The sequence below is a fragment of the Cydia fagiglandana genome, chromosome 13 (genome assembly GCF_963556715.1).
Source record: "Cydia fagiglandana chromosome 13, ilCydFagi1.1, whole genome shotgun sequence".
Classification (NCBI taxonomy): domain Eukaryota; kingdom Metazoa; phylum Arthropoda; class Insecta; order Lepidoptera; family Tortricidae; genus Cydia; species Cydia fagiglandana.
The window spans coordinates 14,595,333-14,608,921 of NC_085944.1; the positions used below are offsets into that span (position 1 = coordinate 14,595,333).

Sequence of the window (13,589 nt, forward strand, 5' to 3'; positions counted from 1 at the left end):
CTGCTCTGCGCTTTGCTACGGCGGGCGTGCTTCCCCTCCGCGCCTCTGGCTTTTTACATACACTCTAGGGGTAGGACAGACAAGACGACGTGGATAGTGGGGTGTTCCGATTCGGATTTTGGTTAGTGAGACTTAAAAAAGTGCGTTTAAATCTTATTTTGAAAATCACGAATTTCATTATTCCGAATTCACAAAAGATCGAATTTCTGAATACCGAATTACTTTATTTCCGATCGGTCAATGATTCTTCGGAATAGACAAATTCGGGAAAAATATTTTCGGATTTTTTCTAAATCGGAATTTTAAGCTTCCGTCCATATGAAAATCGGATTTTTAGTTTTCGGAAATAACACAGTCGTGATTTTGTTCTTTCGTGGTTTTCAAAGTCGTAATTTCGATATTTCGGTCATGTAAAAAATCGGGATTATGAAAATCGAGGTTATGAAAGTCGGAAAAACGTATTTCGGAATATTTGGGTGTTCCCTTTGATGATATGTACTTTCTGGAAATATACTTATACGAAAACACTCTTGCGTTCAGCACGTTTCTTTATTTTTACCCTATCCTTATTTACCTATGGGGTCATCCATTAATTACTAGGTACTTGTTAAGACCCACCATGATATAGTATTGTTTGCAGACGACACCTCACTTATTTTCAAAGTCAAACGACAGCAACAAGCTTACAATTATGTAAACAATGCTATTTCAAAAGTAGTAAATTGGTTCAATGTTAATAATTTAATGTTAAATGAGAAAAAAACTAAATGTATTAAGTTTGTCACTAGTAGTAACGTAAGGCATGTGCAATAGGGTGGGTCACTCGTGTATGGAGAAAAAAAAAGTATTAGTTATCCTTCGGGCACAGTTACAAAAACTTGCGTAATAATGCCAATAAACAGTATTTCAAATTATTCTGTAATCAGAATTCATTTTCTGCCTCCGGATCGATTTCAAAGTTTTCATATAAATATTGTTATATTTTGTATGGTCTGCTGAGTATATTTATGTATCGTCTCTTTATTCAAACTTTAGCTAAAAAGTTATACCATTTTTAGCTCGAAATAGCATGGTAAAGGTTCAGAGCCAATAAATATACCAAAAAAGTACTAAAAAAAAAACATTTTTTTTCATAATGTCCATACATTTAGCAAAAACTTTGACTAAAATCCGGAGGCAGTAAAATTAAAGCTAAAAATTGTGATATATGTACATGTATAGCACCAAAGGTATATACATAGACATGTATCACAGCTGATCGCTCGGTCAGTGAACTCGCGGGTAGGTTAAGATTTTGATAAATAATTTAATGTCATAATTGGTGGTAGTTTTAACTTGTCTCTCGAAATATATCTTCTAATACGAACGGACGTGCATTTGCCTTTTTATTAGTTATCCCAGGTTCCCGGCTCCTATATATCTCATTTGGCGACGAATTCGGACAATTAAGCGTGCGGCAGTGAAAGGACAGTGTTATAATGTCGATTGGAAAGTTGCAACCGTTTGATCCTAGCGCGGACGATTGGGCGTTGTATGTGGATAGGTTAGAACAGTATTTCATTGTGAATAGCGTAACGGATGCATTGAAAGTGCCTACGTTAATTACAGTGATGGGCAGTGCAAGTTACGAGTTATTAGTGACATTGTGTACGCCGGACAAACCTTCAACAAAAAAATTTGAAGTGTTAAAAGAACTGATGACTAATCATTTACAGCCTAAAAGGAGCATAATGGCGGAACGTTACAAATTTCGTCAACGAATACAAAAAAAAGGCGAGTCGTTGGCGGTCTATGTCGCGGATTTAAAGAAGATGACTCAATATTGTGATTTTAAGACAGAACTGGAAAATAATCTACGGGATCAATTTGTGTGCGGCATAGCGGACGATACTATTAGGCAGAGGTTGTTCGTAGAAGATGGATTGACATTCGCCAAGGCTTGGAAGCTGGCGGTTGCCATGGAGGCAGCAGAGAAAGACGCAGCGGCGGTCGATAGTAGGACGCGCGGCACTAGTAAAGAGGTTGTGGAAGTGCTATATGCATCGGCCAGCGGCAGCGGGGCCAGAAGACAGGGCTCGTCGGGGGCCTGGAGGTCTAACGGGGCAAGCCAGGCAGCGGGGCGCAGCAAGGCGGCACCGCAGGCATGGGGCGGACGCGCACAGGCGAAGCCGGCGCCCGTGGCGGGAGCGGCATCGGCAGGAGCGCCGCGCGCTCGCGAGCAGGGCCAGTGTCGTGCTTGTGGCGGCAATCATGACGCGGCGACTTGCAAATTCCGCATGTATTCTTGTCGCGTATGCATGCAACAAGGTCATTTAAAGAAGATGTGTCCCCGACTACAAACCGGAGCTAGAGTGCATGCGTTGGACGCGAACGAGGAGGACGAGGAGGAGTTGTTGAACGAGGTACAATTGAACGCTTTATCTGTAGGCAGTTTAAGTCGTTATAAGCCGTTTATGATGACATTGGACGTTAACGGAATAGGTTTAGAAATGGAAGTTGACACCGGTAGTGCCATTTCATGTATAAGTCTTGAATGCTATCAAAAATTATTTAATAATCTACCTATTTTAACACCTAATGTATTAGTTAACTTATACGCAGGAGAAAGTTTACGCCCGGTCGGTAAAATTACTCCAATAGTTAAATATAAAAACAAAGAGATATCTTTAGATTTATTCGTTATAGATGGGGGCAAAAACCCATTGTTAGGAAGACAATGGCTGTACGAGTTGACAATGGGCGTGGAGCCGTTTAGTTGTAACAAAATTGATACCAAATTGGAACTTACTATGGATTCATTGATTTCTAGGTATAAGGATGTATTCGCGGACGGGCTCGGGCGGTACACAGGCGGCACGGTGGCGCTGCGCGTGCGCTCGGGCGCCGCGCCGGTGTACATGCGAGCGAGGCCGCTGGCGTACGCGCTGCGTGCGCCGGTGGAGCGCGCGCTGGACCAGCTGCAGCGGGACGGCATTATTACGCCGGTCGAGACGTCAGACTGGGCCACGCCGATAGTACCGGTAATTAAGCGTGATGGACGTATTCGCATTTGTGGCGATTATAAATTAACACTCAACAGATGCTTAGAAGTTGACCGTTTTCCCTTGCCTAGAGTTGAGGACCTGCTTGTCAAATTACACGGGGGGGAAACGTTTTCAAAAATTGATTTGTCTCAAGCCTATGCACAATTCGAATTGGACGAGGCATCTAAACCTTATACCGTAATCAACACGCATAAAGGCTTGTATATGTATAATAGGCTGATCTATGGGCTATCATCGAATCCGGGAATATTTCAAAGGAAACTAGAACAACTTTTCGCAGACTTACCGCGAGTAGGCGTTTTCCTTGATGACGTAATTATAACGGGAGTAGACAGGGAAGATCATTTGCGTACATTACATCAAGTGCTAGGACGCCTCGAGAAATTTGGGTTGAAAGTTAAGAAAGAAAAATGCTCTTTCTTCGCGGAATCGGTGACGTATTTAGGGTTTCGCATTAGTAAAGAAGGGGTTCACACGTGTCCGGAAAAGATTAAAGTCATAAAGGACATGGCGATACCGGCCAATGTAACCGAGCTTCGCTCATTCATAGGAATGATTATGTACTATGGGAAATTTGTTAAAAATATAAGTATGACGTTAACACCATTATACAAATTATTAAGGAAAGGGGCTTCGTTTGTTTGGACCAAGGAATGTTCGAAAGCCTTTAATGCCGTCAGGCATTGTTTAGTTTCCAGTTCGGTGTTAGCGCACTATGACCCTGAACTTCCGCTATGTCTAACTACGGATGCGAGTTCCAGTGGCGTGGGAGCGGTGATTTCGCACCAGATGCCAGATGGTACGGAAAGGCCTGTTGCATACGCGTCCAGAGTGCTCAATGCGGCGGAGGTAAATTATTCTCAGATTCAAAGAGAAGCCTTGGGAATTGTGTTTGGTATAAAAAAATTCCATCAGTACCTGTACGGTCGAAGGTTTTTGCTAAGAACCGATCATAAGCCGTTGGTTTCCATATTTGGAGATAAGGGAGGTATTCCGTCAATGGCCGCGAGCAGACTACAAAGATGGGCGGTAATTTTGTCTGGTTACCAGTATGACATAGAGTACGTGCCTACGGACAGAAATGGAGCTGACGCATTGTCCAGGCTACCAGTGGGGAAGCAGGCAGCAGACAGGACTGAGGTAACATATGTACAATTCGTACAGGATTTCTTACCAATTACTAGCGATCAAGTCAGAGCCAATTTAAAAACAGATGATCTACTGAGAAAAGTGGTTATGTACTTACAGTCAGGGTGGCCAGCGAAGTGTGACGATCCAGAGCTGCAGTCGTATTGGGTAAGGCGACACGAACTGTACTCAGAAGCAGGGTGTGTCATGTGGGGCTACAGAATGGTGATACCCACGACATTAAGAAAGGACGTTCTACGTGAGCTGCATATAGGCCACTTTGGAGTCGTCAAGATGAAAAGTCTCGCCCGGAGCTATGTTTGGTGGCCCGGCATTGATGCTGAGATCGAGAAAACGTGTCGGGAATGCACCACCTGCGCTCTGGAAGCACCAGCCAAATCTACACCACAAGCTTGGCCATATCTCGAAGAAGTTTGGAGTAGATTGCATATGGATTTCCTAGGACCCCTAAACGGCATGACCTATTTAGTAGTCGTAGATTCATCGTCCAAATGGATTGAAGTAAAACAAATGACGAGAACGACGGCAGATGACGTCATCAGAGTTTTGAGGGAGATGTTTGCTCGTTTCGGGCTACCCAAGATGGTGGTATCGGACAATGGCCCGCCGTTCACGAGTGGAGAACTGGCTCAGTTCATGCAATTTAATGGTATAAAACAAACCTACTCCCCGGTGTATCATCCATCTTCAAACGGAGCAGCGGAAGGTGCAGTAAAGCTAGTTAAAAAAACCATTTTGAAGGCTTTACGGGATAGGCAAGACGTGGACGCTGCGCTCCAGACATATTTACTGGCGTATAGGAATTCTATTCACAGTAGCACGGGCGAGTCGCCGGCGAGGTTGCTGCAGCGACGAGGTCTGCGCACACGGATGGACCTGCTGCGCGCTGACGCCGGCGCCGCTGCGCACGAGTGTGCGCGCGCCGCGCAGCTCCGACAGCGCGAAAACGCGGGGGGCGTCTCGAGGTCGTATAGTGTAGGTGATAATGTTTGGGCTAGGAATTTTAGCAAGGGGGAGAAATGGGTTAGCGGTACGATCACGGAACAATTAGGTTCACGTAATTATTTGGTGCAAAGGGAAGACGGTCAAATTATGAAAAGACATATAGATCAGTTACGCAATAACTCACGCTTAGCTATAACGGCGTGCCCAGCGGCGGACTACGACGATAACCATGATAACTCGGAGCCGTGTGCGCCGCCGGAGCCCGCCTCTGTGCCGCCCGCCCCGATACCTAAACGTGTGCCCGTGCCCGTAGAAAGATATGGCAATCCCATATTATATTAAGTACTACTTGTTTGTAATTATAGAATTAGTATATAAAAAAAAATGTTAAGATTAATACTGGATTGTACTTTAGAAATACTTAGCTATATTTAAGGAAGTTCTGTTATTCAGTTACTATGATATTATGTAATAATTGTCGTATCTATAGTGGAGACGGCTTTTCCATGTCAGTCTTATTAGCATTTACTTAAGGGTTCATTTCACCTGGCCTGGAGGAGCAGTTTTCACGGAATCCTTACTTGCCATGTTAGTACATGGCCGACGACCGTATACTATGTAGTCTTAGTTAAGTGGTAGGGTGTGATATATGTACATGTATAGCACCAAAGGTATATACATAGACATGTATCACAGCTGATCGCTCGGTCAGTGAACTCGCGGGTAGGTTAAGATTTTGATAAATAATTTAATGTCATAATTGGTGGTAGTTTTAACTTGTCTCTCGAAATATATCTTCTAATACGAACGGACGTGCATTTGCCTTTTTATTAGTTATCCCAGGTTCCCGGCTCCTATATATCTCAAAAATAAAATAAAAATATGTGCAATAATTAATCACCAAATGGCACCTTTTTTTAACTGTGCCCCCTATGAAATAAAAAAAAAGTAAAAATGACCCACCCTAATGTGCAAGCAAGTGTCATTGTGAAGGATGAGGAATTGGAATTAGTTGATAGTACAGTTTTTCTTGGTATAACTTTAGATTCTAAACTCCAGTGGGGTCCCCATATTGCTACTCTTTCGAATAGACTGAGCTCTGCAGCTTTTGCAGTGAGCAAAATCCGTCAGTTAACTGATGTGAAAACAGCTCGATTAGTATATTTTAGTTACTTCCATAGCATTATGGCATATGGTATTTTACTGTGGGGCGGTGCTTCAGAGATAAATACCATTTTTGTTCTGCAGAAGAGGGCTATTCGAGCAATATACAAAATGAACCATAGAGACTCACTTAGAGATAAATTTAAGGAAATTGACATAATGACAGTGCACTGTCAATACATTTATGAGAATATTCTGTATGTACATAAAAATATTGTAAATTTTAGGAAAAATTGTGAAATCCATAATATTAATACTAGAAATAAACATAAGTTCGCAGTGCCCTTCACTCGGCTCCATAAAACTAAAAAATCATTCATGGGTAATTGTGTAAGATTTTATAATAAACTTCCAAACCATATTACTGAATTATCTATTAATAACAGCGAACTGATATACATGGAAGTATTCTGTCCGCTCAGTTATGACCCAACGTAAACTATTCGATTGTAGGCGGTGCTTACAAACTATTCGATTCGCAACTTCAGTTCGTCCGAGATGACAGTCAGTGACGGATGGCTAAATTGATTTATAAAAACAACGTTTTTTTGTAATTAAAAATGTCTTCATGTCTCGTGAAGTAGTGAAGAAGTTATTTTAGTTTATACCAAGGATAGTGGAATCACTTTTCACTTGTAGTAAACTTGAACTTCAGTAAAATTTGGAATAAACATGACGATTTGTTTTTAATACTACCGTGCTAAGCTAAAACGTAACAACTGCATACGACTTTCATAACAACATACGACTTTTTAAATTGCGAGGATAATAGGGATGGTGTTATGCCAAATGAAGTAGACTATTTTATTAACTTGTGCTTGGTTTAGGTATTTTCTATATAATTATAAATGTAGTAATGAATTCTTTCTTACAGATTTGTATTTTCCTTTTTTATTTCATGAGATGGAGCTGTAAAAAACTACCTAATTATTTCAAATTAATAATCAAATTTGATATTATCATTTTACATTACTTTCCATTCAAATTCCCACAAGATGCCATTCGCAGAGAACTATGGAAAAAAGCTGTCCAATTAGAGAGACATGAAATTAAGTGGAGGCCTGGAAAGATATCTAGAATATGTTCTATTCATGAGATATAACTCGTGAGATAATCATACCCGGTCTCCTATATGTAGATACACTTCCACTGAATTAATTTAACAAATACACACATTATCTGAAAATGTTGATCATTCGAATCCACCCTCTACCGTCACATATATGTAGGTTCTCTCTCAAGCCATTTCCGTCAGTAGCAAAGAGCGGCAAATTTAGAAAATGTAAGCGCGCGAACGGGTGTGGTCCCATACAAAATTTTAATTTTGCACCTTTTTGTACTGACAAACTTGCTTCACCGGCTATATAAAATATTTCCATTGGAACTGAAAGTGGGGATTTATTGTGACTCCGCCTATTCAAATATTTTTGACCCGATTCGTGTACCCATGTAAATTTTGCAGGCTGTATAATAAGTCCGACTTCTAAGATCAAGTTTACCATACATTTACAATGGCGTATTTGATCTTAGAAAAACGGACAGACTATACCTGAACGTGACTTCGCACTGCCATACAAATTGATAATAAAATATACAAAATACTTATTATAGCGGAATACATTTATACAACAATGATATATTTACTTATGTTGAGTTAGTCTGTCATTTCATAACAACATTTTAACTAGTTATCTTTTAATCTGCATTAAATTATTATACGTGAATTATTTGACTGGTTCTTCAATGTATGGCATAAACCTATCCCTGTCCAAGTCATATTCTAATCAAATATGAACCGCAAACTCTCAGCGGCCAGTACGTACAGCAAGAAGGTTATTAGCGGATTAATGTCGCTGATTGGTAGTTATTGACATTATATGCATTTCATCTACACTTAGCTATGTACCATTAGTGTAATAAAGATGACTATTATTTTGTTTACCAGCTTTGATTACAGGCTCTGTAAACGCGTCGTCTTATTTAAATGTAGGCGTAATTTTGTATGTGTGCTAATTTGGCCCGAGAATTTGAACGGTAATGTTCCTAAAGGCGGTTTCCATACTAAATATATGCGTTCACTGATTAATAAATTTAAGAATTATGTAAAGCGTAAACTTATTTCCAAAGCTTATTATACCACACAGGACTACATGAATGATAATACAACGTGGGATTAATTGTTATTCGAAATGATTATTTATTTATTAGGTATATTTGATTATTGATGAGGAAATGGATATTCCGATGTAATATTATCTACTTGTTTGTTACTTATGCTTTTTTTTTGACATTTAGATTTTATTCTAGAAATTCTAGACTAGTATTTTTTTATACAATTTTTTTTTTAATGTTTGACGATCCTTTTGTGAAATTCTTAGTGTTAAATTTGACATGTATAATAATCCAATTTTATTATGGAATAATATTAACATCAATAAATTGCTCTGATAATTAGATTAAGATTAATTACGATTCATAAGAGCTTGTTGCTAGGCCTACATGAATAAAGTATATTTTGATTTTGATTTTTTTGATTTTGATTACGTCACACGAGTATGACGATTTTAGGACCCCTCCTTGTCACACCTGGTCACATTTGAAACCCCCACACCCCTGTTGTGACGTCACATATCAATTTAAACAGCGACACAGAAATTTAAATACTTATCATTATTTAAACTCGAAAAAATATTTATAATAAAGCAATATTAGTAATATTATGACATGAAATCGATTAGGAATACGAAAATCACAAATAAGAACGATTTATCAATAAAACCCTATTATTTAGCTGTACCTACAGTGAATACAAAAAAAAATCCAAACAATGTTTGGAAACAAGTTAAAGTGACGTCTCAAAGTTTGTGACTCCTCCCTCCCCCCTACCGCTTGTCACAACATGCCACATTTTCTTCACCCCCTCCCTTCCCCTTAAATGTGTGATGTAATTAATGGATGACCCCTATACGTATCTACTCTGAATATACTACTTAAATACGTATACGTACGTATACATAAAAGTAATCCTCAGCAGACGCTCCGCGCAGACAACAAAGGACTCAACAAGTACATCTTCGCTTATGTATTATCAGCATCACAGTTTGACTACGGATATATTACCTTATACCGTTGGGATAAGGTTCATCAATGTGAACTGTGTCAGCGATGAGAACTCCACTTATACGTCCTTTTTCCTTACAAAGAATGGCTTTCAACAAAAATGCGCCAAATATATACATAATTCAGAAGAGAGAGAGAGAGAGAGAGAGAGAGAGAGAAGGGACAGCCAACATCTGTGGCTAGTTTTCCATTTCTTCTAACTGTCAAAGCAGATAGATAAAATTATTAACAATAATCCAATTTTTTATCCCATATCCCATTATTTAGTCGATCGCTTTCATCCAATAGCCTAGTTCATTTTAAATTCCATCAACTCTCAATAGTTCTTACACGCTGGCGGATGCTGCCTCTGCGTGCGTCCCATGACACGGGCAAGGGCAGCAACTGCTGGGTGTACCACATACAAGTAATTAATGTGTCAAAACTGTCATGGCTCCTCTACACGATGGGCCGACGCCGGCCACTCAAAGGGACGCAGCCATGCGGTAGAATGAGATAGCAATATCACTTGCTCCCTCTAACGCATAAATGCGTCCCTCGGAGTGGCCGGCGTTGGCCCATCGTGTAGAGGAGCCATCAAAAGGAGCTCTACGTGTTGGTATCGGTTCAGCACACGCCTTCCAAATGTCCGGAACATCATTGTTCCGTGATAGGTAAAGCTAAAGACTAGTAAACACGTAATAATAATAACTATTTGATGAAATAGTGTGAAAAATAATTAACTTATGGTAATAAATAATACCCTTTGATCCGATTCGACAAGTGAGCAAACGAGAAACGTCGTATTTTTTATTGTTAGCCATGCATGTACCTACGTAAACAAACAGTGAGTCACAAAAACAAATAAACGCGCTCTTACATTACAAAAAATAGGGTCGTCTTTATTTCAGCACCTCTGAGTTATCCGATGTCAATTCTACCCCAGTCTAGACGACTCCGTAATAAACCTTATCGACTTGTAATTCCTTGCAGCACCCATAAACCTTCAAATGTTTATTAGAAAATAAATCTTAAGTTTATCCTTAAGAAGGTTCATTCTACAACTAAACTATAAAGTTTATACGAGTTTTGGAGAGGATCTAGCATCTCTAGCACCTCTACCGTTGGAAATACGTTGAATTACGTCTTAAGTTTATTTTCAGAGGGTTCATTTTCCAACTGCACTTTAAACTGTATACGAGGTTTGGTAAGCATCTAGTCGTATTTTACATGGGTGTATACAGCGAAGTGGAAGAGAAGAGTAAGAAAAGATATGTCTGCTTTATTAGTTTGTTGGATTATTTTCTTGGCATACGTACATTCTGGAAGACTCGGCTTTCATCGAGCGTTGTATATTTTGAAATTACCTGAAACAAGAAATAAATCTTAGTTTTATTTTCCACTGCAATTGTCATCGTCATCACTGTCAATTTTGTAAAAATATTCATATTGCCAGCTATTTAAATAATTATTAATGTATCAGTATCTGTATTTTTTATATTATTATTATAATTTTGGGCCATATCCATCTCTAAGTAATTGTAATACGTTAGTTACGTAAATTTGAATTGGTAGTTGCAGTTAGCTGTATGTTATAAAATTGTTGATGTATTGTTATTATTTTTGCTTGTATGTAAATTCAATGTTGACGTGTAAAAAGTGCCCTTGTGGCCTATTTGCTGAATAAATGTTGATGTTTGAATTAACTATTCATAAACTGAATAATTTAAGTTATTCCCTAGTTAAAATCGAATGCGATATTTAAATAAATCGCGCCCCTGAACTCAAACCAAAACACAAGACAATGCGAGTGGATACTACGTCGTATAAATTACAATAATGTTGCACTGGCATAATTAATGGAGCATGTTACATTATGCATAAACACGTCCAGGTTGCGCGGGTCAGGGCTACGACGTACGGTCCAAACTACTGTTTTAGGGCAAACTGCATGAAATTGAGCTGACACTTTGCTAAGTTGCAAGCGGTGGATATGACGTATGCTTTATGCGGGATGTAGGTTAGGGTGGGTCACTCGTGTATGGAGAAAAAAAAAGTATTAGTTATCCTTCGGGCACAGTTACAAAAACTTGCGTAATAATGCCAATAAACAGTATTTCAAATTATTCTGTAATCAGAATTCATTTTCTGCCTCCGGATCGATTTCAAAGTTTTCATATAAATATTGTTATATTTTGTATGGTCTGCTGAGTATATTTATGTATCGTCTCTTTATTCAAACTTTAGCTAAAAAGTTATACCATTTTTAGCTCGAAATAGCATGGTAAAGGTTCAGAGCCAATAAATATACCAAAAAAGGTACTCAAAAAAAAACATTTTTTTTTCATAATGTCCATACATTTAGCAAAAACTTTGACTAAAATCCGGAGGCAGTAAAATTAAAGCTAAAAATAAAATAAAAATATGTGCAATAATTAATCACCAAATGGCACCTTTTTTTAACTGTGCCCCCTATGAAATAAAAAAAAAGTAAAAATGACCCACCCTAATGAAGGTACCTAAGTTGTGTGTTTTAAGCAAAAAACCGGGCAAGTGCGAGTCGGACTCGCGCACGAAGGGTTCCGTACCATAATAAAAAAAAACAAAAAAAATGCAAAAAAAAAGGTTACCCATCCAAGTACTGACCACGCCCGACGTTGCTTAACTTTGGTCAAAAATCACGTTTGTTGTATGGGAGCCCCATTTAAATCTTTATTTTATTCTATTTTTAGTATTTGTTGTTATAGCGCCAACAGAAATACATCATCTGTGAAAATTTCAACTGTCTGTGTCTAGCTATCACGGTTCGTGAGATACAGCCTGGTGACAGACAGACGGACGGACGGACGGACGGACGGACGAACGGACGAACGGACGAACGGACGAACGGACGAACGGACGAACGGACGAACGGACGAACGGACGGACGGACAGCGAAGTCTTAGTAATAGGGTCCCGTTTACCTTTTGGGTACGGAAACCTAAAAATGAAAGACAAGTGACGATTTCGTCAAATTATGTTATTTGGCCCTATCAACGTCTGCCCGAAACTTCGGCTGAGTGGAATGATGATGATTGTAGTTGATGTCTGTGAGAGCGACGCGTGAGACGATAGACGATACAATACAACCATATTAAATTCGAGTGGCCTATAATTATATGCTGTTACATATCGCTAAACTTAAGTGGCAGTGGCCGGGGCACATTGCCCGTAGAACCGATGGGGAGGGCTATTTCCAGCAGTGGACGTCCTCTGGCTGATATAATATATGAACGTGACGCATGGCATGACAGGTTATAAAAATGCGACCATCATGATACCGCTTTTGCACTAATAATATTAGTCTAAAGGTGGCCACTGACGAGCCTTCCAACAGTCCAGATAGCGTGGCTGCAATCCAAAATCGGTCCGTGAATGTCAAAAACGTACAATGTTAAATAATAGGATGCCGTCCATTTGGATGAATCCATTATAACGGCATCCATTTGGAAGGCTCGTCAGTGGCCTGCTTAATACCGTTCGAGAAAGGGGCCCCTGAACTAAGATATTCGGGTTCATATTGAACCATAGTCGGGAGCTTTTTGACTAGGTATTTATTTATGTGAGAACTGAGAACCAACATAATAAGAATTGTATGGACCTAGAGTCTGAAATATAATGTGTGATTGAATTGAATGCAATATAAAACGTTTCCGTTTACGATTAATCTTTTTTCCCCGATTGATTCAGTCGTCTGCCACAAATTATAAATGCGTTGGGACAGCAGCCATGTTTGCTTTCCCAGGCCGTATCGTTCTTGTACACTTGATAACATGACGAAACATCGTAATACAGTTACCTGCATTAATATGTCACTCTTCGAAAGCCGCAAAAATATGTGACACGCTCTTACGGCTCTACAAATAAGATCGTGTCAGATTACTTTTGGGGGCTTCGCTGTGTAATTAGGGTTTCTGGTTTCTCGACCTTTTTAATTTCTCGAGGCACGGGAATTCTCGACCAAGATTTCTCGAGTTTCTCGAGTATCTCGAGAAATTTTGAATGTTTCTAAAAACACCATGTTATTTTCATTTATTTGCTTTATTACAAATCAGACTCATAGGAATCGTAGGTGAGGTCAATAATCAAACATAGGGTAAATTTTTAGTTACCATAAATTGTACTTAATAATCAAAAATTCAACAACAA

General features: G+C 39.3%; 2 protein-coding genes across 2 annotated transcripts in view; one reads left to right on the forward strand and one right to left on the reverse strand.

Annotated features, from left to right (window-relative positions):
• Window positions 1–13,589, reverse strand: part of LOC134670350 (protein yippee-like) — a 200,692-nt gene that overhangs the window by 136,979 nt on the left and 50,124 nt on the right. The gene's annotated exons all lie outside the window — the stretch shown is intronic.
• Window positions 1,206–5,480, forward strand: LOC134669851 (uncharacterized protein K02A2.6-like). Its single transcript, XM_063527470.1, has 3 exons — window positions 1,206–3,569; window positions 4,095–4,184; window positions 4,293–5,480. Exons 1-3 carry the CDS (start codon window positions 1,479–1,481, stop codon window positions 5,478–5,480), a joined length of 3,369 nt encoding a protein of 1,122 aa, XP_063383540.1. The 5' UTR covers window positions 1,206–1,478.